Source organism: Aplidium turbinatum, chromosome 8 (genome assembly GCF_918807975.1).
Source record: "Aplidium turbinatum chromosome 8, kaAplTurb1.1, whole genome shotgun sequence".
Classification (NCBI taxonomy): domain Eukaryota; kingdom Metazoa; phylum Chordata; class Ascidiacea; order Aplousobranchia; family Polyclinidae; genus Aplidium; species Aplidium turbinatum.
The window spans coordinates 19,467,505-19,489,590 of record NC_137479.1 but is presented as its reverse complement, the minus strand read 5'-3'; the positions used below and the strand labels follow the sequence as shown (position 1 = coordinate 19,489,590).

Sequence of the window (22,086 nt, the reverse complement as noted above, 5' to 3'; positions counted from 1 at the left end):
TAAACTAGATTTTGACAAGGTGCTGAAAATGCGAAGCGCAACTGGCAACAGAGAAACGTTCGACAGTTTTCTAAAGTGACACCAAGAGGTTCGATTTCATTGATCTTTAAAAATTTGGTTTTTGAAGGAATTATTTAAAAAAAAAAGATAAAGCATATTTAGCCTAGAGTTTGAAATCTAAACTACTCCAGCCTCCAACCATCGTTCGCTCATTGGCAACGCCTGTGTAGTGTGTATGGATAGATCCTTGACTAAAGCAACTTACATAAATAGCGACCTAGTAAACTTCAATATTGCAAACTGGACCAACTATTTTTTAAAATCACGACAAAGTAGCATGCTATCTCGTGAAAAAATATGTTAGATGTCCAATCAGTGGTCTGTGTGTCCAATACTGATTACAAAAAGATCTAAGCTACAACTTTCACAATGTTGGCGCTGGCTTTTGATTCGAACATACCGATAGATACCTTAGTAAATCAGTCGCTTTTTCATTGATTTAACCGAATCTAAGTTCGTCCGGCCGCTAGCTCAGTGGTTACGCGCTCAATCAAGCAGCGTTGGTTCGGCTCTCGGGGTGTGCACTTGAGCAACACATTTCAGGACTGCTCTCCATTGTTTGTCGTATCCAGGCTTACACCCGGTGGTTGAAGATTTAGATTAAGTGGACGGGAAGGCAAAGAACCCAATCTTCGTGTCCACCTTCAGGCATGCCTTTTAAGTGTCCTGCCAGACACAGCGGCATGCTCGAGCGGTGTCGAACCGGCGCCCTTTCGATTACCGTTCCAGGGTTCTCACCACTCGGCTATGCAGCCGAGAACCTCACCACTCGGCTACGCTCTCCATTTAGCAGCACCAAGTGAATGGAAAAGCTTACAAACAATACTTCAACAATCGAAAATCTTTACTCTGCCAATCTCGGTAACCGCCCTGCGTCAAAAGCCTCCCAGAAAGCCACTATCAAAGGCTTTGCCGTCCGAGGAAAAAGATTCAAAAAACAATCCAAGTCACGTGGGTGAATAAGCTATTCACCGAAATTAAATTATTTTATCGATACAAGAGTAACAGGCTAGAATTGTAGGCAGACAGGCTCATCTTGTTTGGACAAGCATCAGCATTATACACACAAAAAGGCTTATTTTAATTGTGAAATTAAATATTAATAAGTTGCGGCAATGTCAGGGTGTCACCAAAGCGGATTTTGAAATGAGGTTAAATGCACCATAAAAGCGAAGAATGCAACATAAACACTGTGCTGATAAATCACTCACTTTGATGGAGTAGGCTATGAACAATTTGCTGCAAAATAGAACAAAATTGGCGTAGAAATATCGCACATTATAGGCTACCTCTGCAAAAGCTAAGATCCTTGTGCTTGCATTGTAGGAACATTGAAGTCATAAATACTTTCTTTACACAATTGACGACAACGCTTGATGACATTGCACTATGTGGCTTTTTTGTACAGTATCACGAAAATGTGGGCATACCAACAACGAAAAATAATAGCACATTAAAGTCATACTAAAGGAAAAACCTGACTTGGCAATTTTCCACGTTCTTTGTGTTTAACATGCTACCATAAAACGATTTTGAAAAAAATTTGGCCCCATTGCGGTCTGACCACCATTGTGCGCATGCTTTTGTCAGAGCTTTCAAAACGGAAATGGGCTTGAGCAGCGAAGCGTGCGATTATACAGTCTACGTCACCAGCGACTAGCAATCAGCTGATCGGGCAAGAGTTTTTACTGCGTGAGCTTCAAATGGCAGATCTTGTTCTTCAAACAGTAAATCAGCCACTTTTACATAGATTCAACGTATTCAGGCCTTCAATCAATGTAAAAAAACAAGTTTTTGAAGGCAAATTCCACAAAGGCATGTGAAACGATTTCAGCTAGGCAATTCAGAAGGCGTGGATAATCAGCATTTTTTACATGGATTCAACGTGTCCAGGCCTTGAATCAATGTGAAAATTCTTGGAACGCAACATGTCTGAACTTTCCAACCCAACACGAGAAAAGACTTTTGATAATGCTACTGCTAGCCGCTGGTGACGTAATTTTCAAGCAGTTTTTCCACCTCTTGGTCATTTTGCAAAAAATAAAAAATAAATGAAACACTGGCCTTTGCGCTTTGCCAGCGCCATTGAAAACAATTTTTTTTCAGTAATTTTTTATGAAATGCATTCTTGAGTGTTCAGTTTACGCATTTTAATGCTTAATTCCCGTTTGAAAAATTCATTTAGTATGCCTTTAAGCAATGTACCAAGTCGAACTATCAACACATTGATTTCACAGCAATGCAATTTCCAAATACAAACCAATGGTGATCTGCGTACCACCTTTAGCTACTGCACAGTGCACACGTCCAGCAGCTCGAAAATATTCACGATTACCATAACAAAATTATAGACATTTTTTGACAACAACGGTAGCGATTCCGTCCACTCCTGTCTCCAAACAACATTACCATTAGCAGCAAGGACATTACTTCCGTTAAATTTACAGTGGGATACTGATACGTGATAGCTCAGCATAAACGTGACGATAGTAGAAAAACTTTGAGGTATACAGATGCATGACAGCAGATAGAAAAACTATGTGTCAAATGATGCAGTTTGGTTCTCACAAAAACTATTCAGAACTTAGTAGGCTATCGCACCTACTGTACAATAGCTTTCTTACACCTATTCGAGACAATGAAGCTAATCAAAAGTCATTACTTGGCGATTGACTGGATGAGAAATTGAGAATCAACCCCGGCCATGATGGAAAAATAAATCACAGCAAATGGTAGAATAAATGATTGATTCTATTCAAATTTTCCAACAGACAACTAGCCTAAACGAAAGCCAGCGTTTACATAAAACTATGATAAACTGAAAAAGCAATTAAAGCAAGTACGGAATAAATGCTTTTCTATTTTTCGGATAATTCTTAAAATTGTCTTTGTACCAAACATGTGCGGCCATACCCATGTTTGCATGTGCAATGACGTTGTACACGACAACTAACCACCATGAGTAGCACTGCTGCCTAATGATCAACAACGTAAAGATGTAGATCAAAACTTCGCTGAAATAATGTGGGCAAGATACGAGGTAGAATAGTCCTCCGTGGGGTATGGAGTACCGTTCCGTTTCAACTTGTCGTCCATCTACAAAAGCATTAAGAGGGATGGGTGTAATATCAACAGGTAACAAGTGAAATCACACACAACCGCCGACAAAAGTGATGGTATTTTGTATAAAAAAAAATTGATGTGATTGCAGTCGAACAGTAACAACATACAATTGATGACAAGATTTTGCAGTGGTTCAAGAAGATCTTAGATTTTATAAATCTTTTAAAAAAAATATAATGTTTTACTTTGTTTTTTATAACTGTTTCAATGCAACAACATCCCATTTCATAACTGTACGTCTGTACTTACTCTTTTTCCTTAGATTGGCTAGAATTACATGAGACTGGTGTTGTACAAATGAAGCATAAAGGAATCCCAAAATTCCAAGGCCATGTCGTAATTCAAATGAGCCAAAAGGGAGCTTGTTCAAAGGTAGGCATTCCGAAATTAATGTGGGTGCCTAAACACATTTTACTCGGTCCGTTTACTTGCTTCCTATATTTTCCAAACCTTATTTATACTGCGATGTGTTTACTACAGGGATACAGACAAAAGTGTAATGTATCCAGTCAACCAGGTCTGCGATGATGTTGCACATTCAATGCTATTTACACAGAGAAATTTTAGATATGAAAATGAAAGTCATTGACTGAATTTGGAGATTTTGTATGTATGGAAAGTTTGGTGTTAAGATAGAAGCAGTGTAATGCTGTAACAACTCAAGCTTGATATTGATTCGAAAAAGCTGAATGAGACAACTTTTGAACTAAACTTCAATGGTAAAAAATCAACCAAATCTGCTACATAAATGCAACAACTTAGAACATGTTCTAATCCTAATAGCATTATAAAAAATCAGACCATAACACACAAAATGTCTTTTCTGTGTACTTACAAATTCTCAGTTATGCTACGTAAGGTACTTGTGATTTCTCAACAACATGATTTCTCAAGATCCAAGTATCGTAATAAGGAACAAGATACGTTACATCATATAGATAGATAACGATGGATACATGCTGCAGCTTGGCACATGTAACTTAGTTGTTAACTAGTATAACTTAGTAGTTTTCAAAACACGTTTTATAATTACAACCAAGTAAACAAAACCAAAGTAATCGCCTTAGCAAAGTTGTTTTGTAAATAGGATTTCTTTACCAGTGCCAAGTAATATGTGAAACCCCATGCATATTGAACAAAATTCATTCTTCCTTTGGATGAAAAGACACTGATGAACAAGCACTCATAGAGCCTCTTCACGGAATGAATGGCTAGCATAGCCATTACAATCAATATTGACAATTGATCACCTACAGCAAAAGAATTAGTAATCATTGGACAAATGTAATTTCTTAAAAACATTTCATGAAATACGTCACAATTTGCTTGTGAATGGCGATAGCGCTACTGAAAATATACATTACACAATTTATCAAAGACTAGCATTAAAATCTACCAATAAAATGGAAGATTTGATACATCTTACTTGACAAAATACAAAGGATACAAAAAATTGTGTCTTTTCCGACAACTTAGCCCATTTAACACTAATTCAATGTGCACTTAGAGCCGGTATAGTAGCACAAGCAATATCCAACTATCCCCACGAATGCAAAGAAAGTATTCTAACGAAATATTGACTTACGACCTGCTAACAAACTAGTAGCCTAAACTACAATGTGTTCCATGATTCGTTGTGTCACTGCAAAAGTTTATTTACCTGTTGGATTAGGAGATCCATGCAATAGCAACAAATCTGCTATCCAATTAGATTTGAAGAAACCAAAACACAAACCAGCGATTGTATAAAAGCAATATCCATTCCACAGAGATGCCAAGATATAGTAATGGGTGAAGTAACTAAAACAAAAATTGATGAAAAATCACCACAATTCTTTTTTACTAGAATAGCTTTTTATACGAAAGCCTAAGCAGAGGTATGAAAAAATGTCGGTTTACATTGTGCGAGTCAAAAGTCCAATATTACCGTTGGCGGAAACTAAAATCACGCAAATTTTGTGTAGGCTACAAAAGAGTTCTAAGGATAAATTTTAACCAATAAAACTAGCCTGAGCAACTAGCGGCTTGATTGTAAACCGTGCCTCCTCATCAACTTTTTATTCCTCATCTTAGTACGGTTTAGATTCGAGGGTGGCTTACAGTATGTATATTTTTGATCAATATTAAATAGTTTTCATCAAGAGTACAGTATTAAAAACATGAGCAATCAACCGGTGTTAGAGTTAGAATTTTTGAGATTACTCTGTTGCTGTTTCCTAAAATAGATCATCAGATGTCCAAGGTTTAGAAGCCACGGCACGCTATGGTAAGCGTAAATCGGAGGTCGGCCGTGGTCAGTTGACCTGTAACAGGTCGGCCGCGACAGGACAGAAATATTCTTTTCAGCAAAACGAAACGTTTTTTCAGTAATATTACGTTAACCGATTCACAAAATCGTGTGCAATTGCAAATTTTGTTTCTTTTCTCTCTCGTTTTCGCCATAACGTCATTGTTGCTTTGTCGGCAGTGACCTATTTTGAACACATTACAAATAGAAAATGAATTTGATCAAACCGAATATCGATATACTGTATTCGAAGAAGTGCCATGTTGGCAAATCAAACAAAAAGTTTCAGAAACAGCGTATGAACAAAACAAAAATTTTAAATCATCTAAATCAAATGCAAAAAGAATAGGCCTACTGTCGAAATTTACTTGTTTTGTACAACTAACTTCGCAAGTTCAATGTCCTACCCAGACAAAACAAATTGAACAAGCCGTCATTTTTACATTGATTCAACGTCTGCAGACGTCTTTGATTCATCGTCTGGAGGCGTAGAATCAAAGACGGATTGTTCTGTCTGGGTAGTGAACCAGTTACCATTAAAACTTGGCAATATTGGTTGAAAATGATGCACCTCCGCTATTTCAAAAGTTCCGATAAATTTCAGATTATGAATGTAAATTGTTCACCATTTGAGTTTGAATTGACTGGCCACTCAATCTTGCAAAATTGGCGTTTAAACATACACCTGTCCATTTTGCATTTAACGTAAAACACCAATACAATACCACAAACTTACAACTCAAATACCAACATGACAAGACACCATTCTTATATTTATTAACATGTGGTGATAATAGTTTGTTATGTCTTTATGTGGCTACGTCATGACCAGATAGTATTCAAGGTTGAAGAAATGCTTTAATAGACAAACTATTATAAGTAATTTTTTTTTGATTTGTTACAGTAGGCCAGTAGTTTTCAAACTGTGTGTCGCGACGCCTTGGTGCGTCGTTTCACTTTTCCAAGGGCGTCGCAGAATAATTCCGCTTCTTGGCTGAACTCAGGTTAAGATTATAAAAATGAGGCAACCCTTTGAGGACCGCTGGGACACATGTGTACACTGTCCAATGCACTTAGCCGATTAAACCACAATTAACTAAAAAATGTGCCACTGCTGATACCCTAACGTAGTATTGGATGTCTATCCTTCAAAAAAAAATTGGAAACTCTGAATTATTTTTCTTGATGTTATTTCAGTTTGAAAACAGTGAAGAGTTGAGGTCGCAAGTGCGTTTTTTTTCCTTCAAATTTGCGAAGCATATTTGTTTACATTTGTCCAAGCTCGAGTCAAAATTTGCAAAATACTTCCCGGAAAAATTTTCAAATTACAAATGGATTCGTGATTCTTTCATAGTAGGAAATCCGGCAAATTTTTGGATTCAATGAATGACGATTATCCAGGTTTGGTGAAAGAAAGCACTGCGAATTATTATCCCATTCGCTACGTCGTATTTATGTGAAGCAAAATTTTCTGCCTTGGCGGTGATAAAACCAAATATCGATCACGAATAAACAGTGAAAGAGAAATGCGAGTGGCAATTTCAAAAATTCACCCAAGATTCAATGAACTTTGTGAAAACAAACAAGCCCACACGTCACATTAAACAATATGCATTGCTTTTTGTTGTTGTATCAATAAACAAAACTTTAATCATGTTTCTTCATTTACTTTTATTTGCTGGTACGTCGCAAGTCTAGAAAACTTTTCCAGAGGCGTCGCAACAAAAAAAAGTTTGAGAACCACTGCAGTAGGCATTCTTTTATTTTGCAAAAACCTTCCGCCAAGTGCAAAAAAAAGCATTCAAAAGGAGCCCTTTTTACGGCCTGATTTCCTGGCTAGGAAGCTACATTCGGTGGAACATTACTTGGCTTAGTAATCTTATTTAAAAACATGGGGGGCTTCATTTAGTTTTATTGCTCTTGTGGAAGATATTCTGAGTGTTCACTCCTGACCAATATTAAATTTTTATCGTTTGTTTATTGTTGTTGTTATGACGTAACAACAGAAATATAACATAACGAATGAGGGGTGCTGACATGAAGCTTTTCTAAACAGTTGGTAATCGATTTTGTTTATGTAACAAAATTATTAAAGGATTTAAACTTTGTTAAATTTGCAGAACATTTAATTATGATGTCCGTTTCTTTATTGGCACTGTAATGACATAACAAAAACAATTTCAAAGGTCATAATGCAAAGTTAACGAAATTGCGTTTACATGAAGCCTTTTTAAACAGTCGGAATTAATTTGCCGCCAACAGTTGTTTAGGATGTCCGTTTCATTACTGTTGCTATTATGGTACAATGTATAACACATACAATTTAGAAGCAACAAAGAATGTAACCTAACGAACAAAACGCGCTGACACGAAGTGTTTTTCGAACGTGTAACCTTTGGTTTACTTTTCTTCCTCAGTGATGATGTTCTCATGATACCAGCAAACGCTTTGCAAAGTTTGCAAAACACTTGAATATCGCGTCCGTTTTTTGTTGTTATAACATCACAAAAACAATCAAAGAAGCAATGATGGAACGCAAGGAATGTGACGTAAAAACTTTGTCCAACAGTTTTGTACATCCAAAATCCATTTGTTGTTAAACAATGCACAATCTTGCAACACCAAAGTATGGGTATAAAAACACCGATATCGGTTTAAAAAAGTACAGTAATTGTCACAATCAATATGGGTAGCTCGGGCGGCAAGCTACATTTTTGTTCTAAAATGAGTGAACTATCCGCGTGATTTGGTTATTAGGGTTGTTACTACAGTTGTGTTGAGAGCTCTGTAAGTTGTATATTATGGGGATTAGAAGTTGTAATAAAAAGGATATTGAAGACGATTGCAGAGTTTCAGCCGATATTGTTATTCGCAATTGTACATTAGCTGTTGCTAGCAGGGTTGGCTGATTTAAATCAAATGATTTAAATCATTGATTTAAATCATGATTTAAATCAAACAATAAAAATCAAAAAAATCAATTAAAAAAATCAAAGGATTTTTTATTTGCTAAAATAAAAATAAATACATCAACAAACGTTTCACTGCTTCTCTGTAATACAAAAGTTATATTTAAATACTTAAGGCTATAGGCTATGCATGTTTTGAAAGGCAACTTAGTTTACTTGGCAGTTCACAAACAGTGTTGTTCACTAAACATAGTTTTTGAGCAAGTTTTTTCCACTTTTGGTCTGGTTCAATCAGAAGTTCGAAATCGATTGGGCACTGCAAAAGCTGGCGAGCTTGTATTTATGTACAAACTTCTCAATGCAAAATAAACTGCAATTTTGTGTCATCTGAACTTTTATTGTTTTGGTATGGTACGTCGGTAACATAATTATATTACACAGTTAAACTTTCTTTGCAAAAAGTCTGGTTGTAGGCTATGCATCAGTTGAGCAAAAAAGCAAAGTAATGTGTGCTCAAACGTAAGAAAAGATTTTAGTGTAGTGAGATGACAGTCTGAGACGTACCTCAATCTCGATATGCACATTATGATTTAGTATAAAGCAACATATCACACCTACTTAAAAATATGTGCAATAGCGTGACGCGACAATTTATCGAAAGACAATTTATCGAACGACAGTTCATCGAAACGACTGTTTATCGAAACGACAGTGTTACATCGTATCAGGGAATTACGTAAGGCTTTGTAACGTCATAAATAAGCTTTGGCTGGCTGCAGTTATTTTTCGCGGGCTTTCTGTCTTTCTTGTGGCATTTCGCAGCTGCAGCAGTCGTTTTGTGCTGCTGTTTTTTAGGCTTGGATGTCTGTATATTACAGAAACTGACTGGATTCTATTCTTTGAAAGTGATAAGTTGTAATGTATACTGCTACCGGAAGTTAGGATCGTATAATGTTGTGTACCAGAACCGCCTGTCTGCCAAGCTGTGGTAAAATTATTCGAAAACTATAGCCTGCAAGCTTTTTACCGTACTCAATAAAAAGTGTGCGTTTTTGATTGCCAACCCATCGTGTTTGATCCGCGTTGACAGCTTACGCTTCATGATCTAACAGACAGTTCATCAAACGACTGTTTATCGAAACGACAGTTTATCGAACGACGAAGCACATATGCAATGGAATACTCAGGGGTTAGGGGATAATGGTTAGGGGTTACTGGTTAGTGGTTAGGGTAAAGGTTAGGGGTTAGGTTTTCGAATAACTGTCGTTCGATAAATTGTTGTTCGATAAATTGTCGTTCGATAAACTGTTGTTCGATTAACTGTCGTTTCGATAAACTGTCGTTCAATTAACTGTCGTTCGATAAACTGTCGTTTCGATAAACTGTCGTTCGATAAACTGTCGTACACTGTTAAAAAATTTTACTGTCCTTTGGACAGGCAGCAAAATAACTTCCTAAGTAGTAATTTTATTTACTGTAATGGAAGTATTTTTACTTCCGTTGACAGTCATATTTTTAATGTTTCTGATCAGTAAAAATACTGCTCTGGATAGTCATTTTTTAAATGTTTCTGATCAGTAAAATTACTGCTCTGGATAGTCATTTTTTAAATGTTTCTGATCAGTAAAATTACTGGTCTAGATAGTCATTTTTTAAATGTTTCTGATCAGTAGAATTACTGCTCCGGATAGTCATTTTTTAAATGTTTCTGATCAGTAAAATTACTGCTCTGGACAGGCAGCAAAACAACTTCCCGAATAGTTTTTGTGACAAACGGCATTATGAGAGTAAAATGACTTTCTCTACAAGTAAATATTACACACGTGCATTTGCAGATATAAATTTATTGTGTACAGCAGACCTCACTGGCGACAATGTTTCACAATATATCTCTCAAGATGTTACAAGTACAGCTATTTGTTTGATGTTTCACGAACACGTGAATTCGCTTTTTTAACTGCAGAGTTCAGCCGAGGCTATATTTCGGCGAAGCATGAAGCAGCAGCGACTGAACAGTGAATTTCTTGACTTGCTTCAATCTTCATAACAAACATCCCTGCCGAAGCATGACCTCGTTGCACAGTCGGAGTACTTTAGGGTGCACATCTCACTTTTTCTTGTCATGACGGATGACCCCAATGCGAGCAAAGTATCTGAGGAAACAACACAAGTTATATCAGTGGATCTTTTCAAATTTGACCGTGATATTTAGCAATGTTTGTAACTACACCACAATACCATCGTGTAGTGAAACCTTCAAATTGATCAGAATGCGTTGTCACTTCCACAAACCTTAGAATAATCGTCATCCTCTGGAGTTGTGGCTTGGAACTTGCGTACATAACTAGTATTAACAGTTTAACACCTCTAATAATCAGTCTGGATGGCCGAGTGGTCTAAGACGCAATCCCTCCGGTAATGGGTGCAGTTCTTACTAGCTGCAGTAGAGAGACACTGTCAAGAACTTCGTGGATTTGAATCCCACTCCAGCCAGACCAGCTTGTCACTGGTATGAATCACTTTGTGAAGGAGGGAGTTTCATTATTGTTATTCCTTAGCTCATACATAAACAATTAAACACATTACAGGTTTACATACCTCTGTATAAACTCCAGACTTGCAGCTGCACTATCTGGATATGACATTGCAAAGACGTAATATGAGCAGAAGAAGTAAGCCAGCGCTACAAAAAAACGACTTGGTTTCCATTGCAAGGTTGCCTTCGATGAATACGAGAAACTTCACTGCACTGGCAAGAGTGGGCCCTGCAGATGCAATGAGGCACAAATGAAACTACGAAGACTGAAATTAGTGCATATTTACATTTACCAACTTCATATTTAGGTGAGCAATTCAAAAGTTCACTTGTACATCAGTCAAAATTGTACAAACGCTCATTCACAACTTACCAAAACACACAATTATTGGATGCTGGTACACGAGTTTCTTCAAACTGGGAGATAGCTGAATCCTACAAATTGAATTTAACATTTTTAAGATATTGAAAATAATACAAACATTGTCAAACACTCATATAGCCGCACTCTTATCGCTAAGAAGGCAATGAAATAGAATTTATTAGCAGTAGTAGCATGGTGTTCATATCACACAAGTTATATATAAGCTATAAATAAATTTGCAAAGTATGTGTCAGATGTTCTTCCGGGAATGGGAAGGTTGGGTATTAAAAAATCTGTGTTTGCAAGTAAATAATAATAGATGTACGTTACCTCAAAGCATTGATAAATCGCTGAGCAATCTTCTTTAAAATATGTTGTAATCAGTTCCACTAATCCCACTGAGATGGCAAGTTGTCTCCCAGCCGCCAGTTGTCTCCCGGCACATCATAAATGCACAACGATAATATCCAAGTATCAAGTTATTCAATGAAATGAAATACAACACATGCTCAGGAAAGCATGAAAAAACCTAAATTGGTTTAAAACATGTATTATGAGACGTTGTCACGAATAATACCGGTAATAAGTACTGGTTCTCTTCCTGTAGCCTAATGGGGATTTTTCCTTCTTGATCTTTGGCCAGGGCTGAGGGTCTATCGTTTACCACCCTGAACCTTCTGCTCAAATTATTCATGCTGATCACACACGAAAGATCAGCCTACCACAAGTTTTATCACCACAGCTGGATAAACCACTCAATTATTTAGTTCTCACTTTCTAACAGTCCTGGGCATTGACTAGGCCTATAAACTGCAACTGACGGCAGATGTTTCACTCTGAGGTAAAATGGAGTTGCATCTCTAATGTCGTTACTCCCTGGCTACTCATGGGCAAGGCGTAGCACCAGATATGGCAGATATACTCTCTAGCTACGGTCACAGCTTGTTTTTTTAAAACTGTGTAGGCTACCTAATATTTTCTCATTTTGAAGACAGTTGCAGCAGCCATGCCTAGTAATCTTTTGGCAGTGGCTATTTGACCGGCGCCGGTCTTTGAATCTGAAACACTATTTGACCGGTCATGACATCACTATACAGGCACCTTTTTCTTTTTCTCTTACAAAGCAAAAGACGAAAAGGGCGTATATAAGTTCTAAATTCGACAATTTTATTCAACTTGATCCGTGGCGCGTGCGATACTTCGCCGACTCCTAGTCTAGAGGAAATGAGTTCGATACTACCCGGAAGCATTCTTTTTTTTTTTAACTAAATTTTGACCCAAAGTGCATTTTGTAGTCAATTTTTAATTTGAGTTGCATTACATTTACATACCATTACCATTTTTTTAAAAGAAGCATTGTATATAACTAACTTGTTGAGAGCAAAAGTGTAATGCTTCGTTCGGCACACACGGTCACATCAATCAATCATTTTATTTTTGTCATTAACGCGTCCGGGACGAAAAAGATACTAACTACAAAATTCGATATAGACCTACCAGCACATTAATGAACGGGAAAAGGTGGTAAAACCTTGAAAGGTTTAAAACGTGCCTGAATGAAAAATTATGTAGTAGGCTATATATCAGTAGTTAGCACGGCCACAAACGGAAAATTACCCAGAGAAATTCTCAAATTCCAGCAAATTAAAAAAACTCTAACTTTATTAGTTACTCACATTTGAAAAGACATAAAAAATTGGGCTGTAGGCAACTGAAATTAAAAATTGACTACAAAAATGCACTTCGCGTCAAAATTTAGTTAAAGAAAAAAGAACGCTTCCGGGTAGTATCAAACTCATTCCCTCTAGAATAGAAGCCGGCGAAGTATCGCACGCACCACGTATCGAGTTGAATGAACTTGTCGAATTTAGAACTTATACACGCGCTTCTCGTCTTTTGCTTTGAAAGAGAAAAAGAAAAAGGTGCCTGTAGTGTATAGTGATGTCATGACCGGTCAAATAGTGTTTCAGATTCAAAGACCGGCGCCGGTCAAATAGCCACTGCCTAATCTTTTTATAGTACGATTCCAACACTGGATCTTCCAATCCAGAGTCCGAATGCTAGAAGCTACTACAACAGAGCTCGACTACTTCAACATTGTGTGTTCAGTAGGCTACAATACTGGTATACTGGGAAGATGTGTTAGGTAGTTCTTCACATTGACTCAGGGGTGCAGTGGTTAGAAAATTGTAGGGAGGGGGCAGAGCCTCACTGCATTGACTGACAGACCGACCTGCCTGATCTAAGTCATTGTTGTTCAGTGCATATTGCTTAGCTATGTAATTTCGTAGCAGTTTAATGCAGTTAACTTACTAAAAGCATCGAAATAAATTAATTTCAATGGTACGCTATTGTTCTCATTTGTCCATGGTAAACATAAAAAAAATCAGCAAAGATACCATTTGTAGGATTAAACTTGTTACCTGTTCAGTGATACAGGTTTAACGATGCTACTTTTGCTATTAACACGCTTCCTCTGTCTATCTGAAACTTATGACTGCAACAAAACCAGCTGTAACTAAGTTACTGCACCATTCAGGCAACCATGCTTGATGCTTGCATTCTTGCACATGCTCAGTTGTCAGACTCAGTGTTGCCAGATGCTTAGCACCAAAAAGTAAATAAAATTTCACCAGATTGCATACAACTTCACCAGATATGTAAAACACCCTAATTAAAACAATTTCGCCTAAAAATACAAATACTTTTTAAGACATAAGACACTGCCGTCACGCATGCGCAAACCTCTTGCAAAACGTTTTCTATACGAGCGGGGATTTTTCGCTTAAAAGTTTAAAAAAACTTTCTTGAAAAAAAAAGATTGGGGGAAAATTTCACTAGATTTCACCAAAAAGTTTTCTGGTCCCAAAGTCAAAAAATTTGGCATCAAAGGCCTCTAAAATTGAATTTCACCAGAATTTTTTTAAATTTGTTATCCTATTTCCCCATCTGGCAACGCTAATCAGACTCTGCAAATTCTGAGCGGGAAGGCGGGAAATTGAGCGCGGACCAGGATAACATTCGCCAGCCCATTGGCTGACGACTGATAAGTGATAATAATTCTCGGGTTTTAGTCAGAGAGTCGAACCGTTTGACTATAAAACTCGGGTTCGGTTCGACTCTCTAGTACTTTCAGTGCATTTTTAAGGAACCAATATTACAAACAATTAAAACATTTTTGTTGGAAGCCCGTGAGTTCGGATCTCTAGCAAACTTTCCTTCCAGTCATGATTGTTTCAATTCTAGTTTCAATTAACCCACGAACTCTATATTGCTGGCCAAGGTAGCCTATATCAGATATCAAAACAGAAAGGCATGACATAACGTAGCATCCCACTGTTTCGAGAATGTGCTGGTGTGACCGTAAATATGTTGACCGGAAAAAAGGTTGACGTTTTGTAGAAGTGCTAAATATATTGCTGCACAGGAGTAGCCTATAGTAGCCTAATCGGACTAAAATAACGGTGTTAATAAAATGTTACTGCCCATGTAGCCTACCGTACCTATAGTACAATTACTGCCAATGCAAGTTAAAAAAAAAACTATAAAAAGTCAGTATAATTTTACTATTTTTGTCAGTAAAATTGCAAAACACTTTCACAGACCAGTAAATTCACTTCCAAAAAAGAAGTGAAATCATCTACTACGAAAAGAAGTAAAATTTAAAACTGCTCAATCAGTGATTCTACTATATTTGGAGTAAAAAAACGTCTTTGTCTAGTAAATATACCACAAAATGGCCAGTAATTTCAAGTACTGTAACAAGATAGTAATATTCTACTGCTCTTTTGACAGTAAAATTACGAAAATTTTTAACAGTGTAGTACCGTGCAATAGACACTAGACAGGCTAGCCTACAATATGATAATAAAAATGATTAAACACTTGCAAAGCAAAACCTTTCAATCAATCAAGGGGTTAAAAATAACTCTGCTATCTTACTAAAATGATCTCTTCCCTCAAGTAGACTCGACGCTTTTTTAAATCAAAAAAATCTGATTTAAATCAAAAAAATCCTATTTAAATCAAAAAAATACGATTTTTTTTGATTTTTTAAAAAAATCATGATTTTTTTCCAACCCTGGTTGCTAGTAGTAGTGTATATTTATTTTGAAATCGACGAAAACGTTTATTATTCAGAATTTGGCTTCTTTGGTGGTGGAAGTGGTGAACCATTTGTCAGTTTAAGAATTTTCCTCTATCATGTCACAAGTGGAACTATTCGACCTTTTATTTGACTGTTTAACGTTTGATATCCCAATAAACTACATCATGAATCTTTCCAAAGTCTCTTTACGTGTAAGAAATTACACGTATCAGTACCGGAAAAATATTGATATTGGTACATCTTTTGATTTGTTTGTTAATAATAAAGGGCAGTGTTAATGATTAATGTTGCTTCATATAACACGAATAAATTGTTTATTCTAGCTACATGTTATTGCTCCAGCATCTTAGATACCCTTAAAATGTGATGCAACTAATCTAATTTGAAAGCGTAAGTATGATATGGTGTAAGCATTCTTTAATTGTACTAGAATTACACGATGTGAAGTCAACTGATTATAATAAAATGTCATTCTTTTCCCTTTAAAGTTGAATTATACAATTTTAGCCAATAGGTAAGCCTTAAAGCAGCCGGCGGCCATGGCCGCTAAGTAGTGCTTGAATGACCGCCGGTGCTACGTTCTCAGTCGGCCAAGTTTGGCTGCCGGTTTCGTCTACTCTAGCCAATTATTCATTTCGCATTAGAATGATTGTGGATTAACCGTCGAAAATATGTAGTATCAAAGAGTGACGCAGAATTAGGTCAGCGCGTCATAATCACCACTGTTGTATTGCGCGGGAACATTTACTATTGTATGGAAAATATCCAGCTGCAATCACCAGCTATAAGTCTTGTTTGTAATTCCCGACGTTTAATTTAACAAAGTGTTAATCCGAAGTGCTAATTTACATGGGCTGGCAATATTGTCATTTTTATGTAGATTCAATGTTGTCGGACATTGAATCGTTGTTAAAAAGGAGAACTACCCAGACAACAAAATTCGTCATTTTCACCCTGATTTAACGACTGCAAACGTGGAATCAATGTAAAAATGACGGATTTTGTTGTCTGGGTAGGTTAGTTGACATCCAAGGGGAAAATAAATGGTCAGGTTTTATGAAAGGTGGCCTATGCAGTTGAAACAATTTACTGAGCAGCGAGCAGTTGAAGCAATTTAGTGTTGCTAGAATGTGATCACTATAAGTGATCATTTTGGCATCGTTGCAAGTTTAATTCTATTTACTTACAGTGCTATCGTTGTTTCTATTTTGGCCTCCAAGCACGTAGATTTGGCCGCCGAGAAGGAGCTCTCGGTAGGCCACGATGGCTGTCGGAAAAAAACACAAGTTTTAAGGCCTGAATGGGTAATGGTAACTGCATTTATTTAAAGATGTTTTGGTCTTTCGCTCTCATTATGTGATTGGCTGATTGAGATTGGCATTTGGCCATGGCCTTCCCCTCTTCAATTTTCTTTTGACAGCTAAAGTTAAAACAAATTATTTGGCTGTTTGCTTGAGAACAGCAATAATAAAAAGTCTTACCAGAAACATGCTAATCCATGCGGAGTATGTGGCACTGATTCATACCACGGTTGCCAGATTTGTTACAATATTGAAATAAAAACTGAATTCTTGTAATTTTGGCTAAGTATGGTCATTTGTTAAACTGGCCCAACAACATAGCCATTTTTACTTTTCCGTTTGTAATTCTAGTTTGATACCAGATTTTACTGTCCTATTTTTGTTTTTAGTATAAAATCAATGCGACGTAGTTTAGCTCTTAGGTATTATTAATGTAAGATAAATATTACAATGGACTGATGTACTGTATATATATATAGTATGCTTGACTCTCGAGTATAGGTCGATCTCGTGTAAAAGTCGAAGCCCTACTTTTAAGCTTAAAATCGGTGATATTTCCTTCACCCATGTATAAGTCGAATAACTTATTCCCGAAACTACCATTTGATGGTTCATCTAAGTATCGGCATTGACATACCGCATGGCAAGGTTACTCAACTAATGTTAACAAAGGTCCAGTTTGACAAGTTGAATATTTTTAGCGGTCCGGTGAATAGGTTATTTCCCATGCAACCACGGAAGTTAAATTATCTGTACCAAACCACTTTTTTAGCAAAATGTAACTCAACTTGGATTTCTGAGAAAGTGTTGGGGAGCAACTACGATAATTACAGTGAAAGACTGCTTCCTCCCAGTAGAAATTTGTTTAAAGAAGCCCTGAAACGTGGCAATGAGGATATTCTTTGTAAAAGCTCAAGGTCCATCATCAACACCCAGAAGGTCCGGATTCGGACCACGGTCCGCCAGTTGAGTAGCTCTGCCGTACGGTGAGGAAATTTCAAAGTAGAGGGTAGAGTAACTTACACTGCTGGAATAGTCACGAAAATCAAAATCCTTTCATTAACGCATAAAAATTAGCACTTGGCTTTCCTATATTTACTGGTCTTGGTCACAGATACTGCCTGCATTAAAGACGTCTTTTACCGCTATTATCACCTAGCCAACCTGACATCATTGTTTTATGCGGCCGCTAAGTATAAAGTTTGACATCGATTTCAACGATCATGGAATGTTACGTAATTAGAATGATTATCCTGCATGCAAACATAAAAAAATTGATTGCTTAAAACAGCTCTTTTGTTTCATGAGCTTTGCATAATGCATATAGCTTAACCAGAGTATAAAGTTTAGAATTGACAAGAAATCATTAAATTTGAAATTTAAGTTTGAATCACTGCAAATAAACGTATTCAAAACGTTTACTTCGGCCGACGCTATTTCATAATCTACAACATACGCATGATTTTGCCGCAGCAAAAATGCGCTAATTTACAGGCTGCCGAGCTGGAGACAACAGCTTGTCCCGTGTATAAGTCAAACCTGTCTTTTTGAGGTGAAAATCTCGACCTATACTCGAGTATATACGGTATATAAGATTTCAATGGATTTTGCATTACAGCAAAGAAATAAACATTTACTAGCAGCAGTTCAGTTTGTTTTTATTTCTGACCATCAAATCAAAAAAAACAAAACAATCTATAGCATGCCAAACCTAACAAAGGCCTAGAAAAAGGTAGACACATCAACGTACCATCAGGTCTCATAGATTTTAAGGTAACACTGCCAACATAATTTGAAAACACTGCCTTCTATCCATGCTATGAGCCTGTAGCACAGCCAGAATTCGGGAGGCTTGTTTGTATTGACTGATAAATGCTTGCTGCTTTCTGCAACTTATACTGTAGCCTACTTGCTGCTGCGTTATTACATTGAACTTTTTGTGATTACAAAGACCACCAATTTAAAAAGATTTCTTTAGAATAGGCCAGTGCTCTTCAACCTTTTTTGGTTTGGTAAACCCTTAAAGTTGTTGTGACGAACTCATGCACCCTGTTTACTTAAAAGGTAAACTGAGGTAAAAGCGATATAAAAAATCATTATTTAATGACTGTTTTGTTGTTGCACGTTATTAACTAACAACTTAAACCGAGGTATGATATCTTTTTCAATTGCTCCCCTCATCAATGGATCGATGTGTGTGATTGAATTTCTCTTTCTAGATTTGATTTCACACAAACAAGAAAAGCCGCTTTCGCATAAATACGTTGTTGGCATTTGAATAAGTACGGAAATTGCCCTTTCTGCTATGCTTCTGTATTCTGGCACATTTAACAGGTGCACCCAAAAGTCAGTGTATGGTGTCTCTTTAAATAATACTTTCATACCAAAATCCGATTGGAGATCAATCAAATCTTCAATTTCTGTAGTAGGCCCGCCATAAATGAAAGGTTGTAATATCCAAGAACTGGCATTCAGTGTGGCATTCTGTTTAGCATTGAAATATTTCTCAAAGTTTTCTTGCAACAAATTAAGATGGGCATGAATAAGTGGCACTGCCTTCGTTTTGCTGAAAGACACTACCCTCGCTCGTTGATACAGAAGTTAAAGTTTTCGTAAAATATTTGAATAGAGACATCACAGACAAAATAGTTAACTAAATAATAATATTATATCCACTAGCGTACGCAGGGGGGGGGCATTGGGCCATGGCCCCCCCCCTAAAAATGTTTTAGTAGTTAACGACGTAGATTAAGGCATTTAATATGTTTTGGATTGCACTGTCAGAGCGATTAACAATGTTGTTCTATAGACTAAGCTACTGTAATACGAAATACATGGCCCAACCCACCAACCCCACCCCAGGTATGCCAATGTAGCATAGTGTTCTGAAAGCCTATTATAGTGAGAAAAAAATGGATGAAGTCTAAACTAAAACCATACTGGGATATCATGAAGACGTCTGGGATATCAATGGCCAGTGGCGTAGCCAGGGGGGGTTTGGGGGTTACAACCCCCCCTTTGGCACGCGTGTGACATCACGATATTGAAAATCATGCCTTCAGTCTCTTTTTGCTTGGGAATGATGCTTTCAGTCTAAAAAAAACTTGCCTAATTTTAAACAAAATTGCATTAAAAGAGCGAGTTTTGCCAATACCAAACATTCAAACATCTCAGCCAGGAATTAGCAACAAGAAAACATAGAGACTTAGCTTTATTTCCGAAAAATGCCGAAGAAAACATGATCTTATCCTTTTGCTATGCCACCTGACAGCACCATTTTACAGGAATATTCATACCCACATTTTTGTTGAAAATGCTCTCAGAATGCACCAAATTCAAAGTAATTTTTCAAAATTTTCTGGGGGAGGCCCCCCAGATCCCCAAGTTTTTATAAAAAGTATCTGTTTAGTGTGACAAGTTTGTGATGCACCCGTGTATACCTTTTCGTACTGGTGCACCCCATGCATATTTTGGTGCACCCTAGGGTGCACCGTGCACACCGGTTGAAGAGCACTGGAATAGGCCAAAATAAAGAAAAAATGTACCTTTTAGGAACACCCAACTTTTGGTATGCATTTTTGTACTTTCCATACTCCACGAGAATCTTCAGAAACTTTGCAACACTATTTTCAGATTCAACAAGATATGCTGACACGAAGCTAACCAGTAAGAGAGTTGTCAGAGCAGCCCAAACCAAATTAGGTATTGTTACAGGAAGTTCAATGAAATAACTATATGGAGAGAAATCCATGGCTACATGGGCTTAAAACGTTTTAACAGATTAAATTTAAGCAACAAAACAAACAAAAATGTTATAGCACATGACTGTTATGGTTACCATGTAATTGTATGATAATCATAACATTTCCTTTAAGTCACTCAAGAACAAAGTAACGTGCCGGAATATAAAAACTTTTCAAATCCTAAGTTTCTTTCGCATAACTGTCTACCATGAAGCAAAGCGAAAAAATAAGGTCACCAGACAGATATGCGCATCATTAAAAGAAAAACATATATACGACTGTAATTCTGTGTTGTGATTTCACGCACAAGACATTGCACAACAAAAATTCAATCTTTGCACAGCTGGACTTCGCTAAAGTGAAAGAAAAGACAAAGGCAATAATCAGTTAATCACACTGCAACACATCTAAAAATAGCATGCTTGAAACAAAGACACAGGCGTCAAAGTTCATCTTAATTTAGCGAAGTAAAGCTAACAGTTGTGCAGTTAGTGACTAGTGATAATATGCATTTTTGGTTGCAAAAAGTACTAAAGTAGTCATACCCCCTTTAAGTATAAATTCACTTGGAAAAATTCTTAAACTCCAACGTAGCCTACTTAAAAAAACTTAGAACAATTGAACTTGGTTTGGTTTTGAATCTTTATCATCGGACTGACAAAGCCTTGATAAGTTATTCCTGGTAGTTTCACGTATTTGTAGAGGCTCTTAAGCTGGGCCGGTTACCGGGATTAGCAGAGTGAAGTTTTTTGATTGTTGAAGTGTTGTTGCCGGGGAATTATTCAATTCACTAGATGCCGCTGAATGGAGAGCAGTCCTGAAATGCGTTGCTCAAGCGCACATCCCGAGAGTCGAACTTGTGCAATGCGATCTTGAGCCGGGTGCGTAACCACTAAGCTAATGGGGCGGACTTAATTAGCTACAATAAAAAAGCACAGAAAACAATCTTCAACAATTTAAAATATGCAAAATTAAAAATAATAATAATTTTGTGCTCATTGTGAACATCAAGTGCAGTGAGAAACAATGAAACAGCACTATTATTGACCAAGACGCTGTGAATTTGAATCAGCCTAAGTTGCAAAAAAGCACTTCTGAGCTGCATAGAACCAAGGACCCTTAAATCTCAAATGTAGACACTAAAAATGACCTACACAAGTAAAGTAATAAGCTAGGTACGGTATATGAGTATATTCCTGGACTGCTAGAAAAACCAACCAAAATATATTTTAAATCAAATTACCGTATTTTACGGACCATAAGGCGCACTTTGAATTCTTTTTTTTCCTCATAAATTGATCGTGCGCCTTATGGTCCGATGCGCCTTATGTATGGATCAAGTGCGGTAGTGCTTTATTGCCTACACTCAAAACCAGTACCGATATACTATTATATATGGTCCGGTGCGCCTTATGTATGAACAAAAAACTAATCAAAGCAATTTATTGACAGTGCGCCTTATAGTCCGGTGCGTCTTATGGTCCGTAAAATACGGTAATCAAACAGAGAATTTACTGAAAAACATCAAAAAAAAACAACTTCAGAGTCTAGGACACATGCTGCGAAAAGAAAATTGGGACATCTCTCTCTCTCTCTCAGGCAAAGTTGAAAGGAAGTGTGCCCAAGGCAGACAAAGATTAACCTAGTTAAACCAA

At 37.0% G+C, this 22,086-nt stretch overlaps 1 protein-coding gene and 1 long non-coding RNA gene across 2 annotated transcripts; both read right to left on the bottom strand.

Moving 5' to 3' along the window:
* Nucleotides 1-1,139: 1,139 nt before the first annotated feature.
* On the bottom strand, nt 1,140-21,733 carry LOC145775499 (polyprenal reductase-like). Its single transcript, XM_082586796.1, has 5 exons — nt 20,234-21,733; nt 4,844-4,983; nt 4,282-4,433; nt 3,433-3,583; nt 1,140-3,156 (listed from the first exon to the last, which is right to left on the bottom strand). Exons 1-5 carry the CDS (start codon nt 20,437-20,439, stop codon nt 2,891-2,893), a joined length of 915 nt encoding a protein of 304 aa, XP_082442922.1. The 5' UTR covers nt 20,440-21,733; the 3' UTR covers nt 1,140-2,890.
* Nucleotides 10,217-11,729, bottom strand: LOC145775500 (uncharacterized). The gene is made up of 4 exons (XR_014290158.1): nt 11,610-11,729; nt 11,289-11,350; nt 10,978-11,144; nt 10,217-10,532 (listed from the first exon to the last, which is right to left on the bottom strand). It is a non-coding gene; the product is annotated as an uncharacterized LOC145775500 (long non-coding RNA).
* Nucleotides 21,734-22,086: the final 353 nt, after the last annotated feature.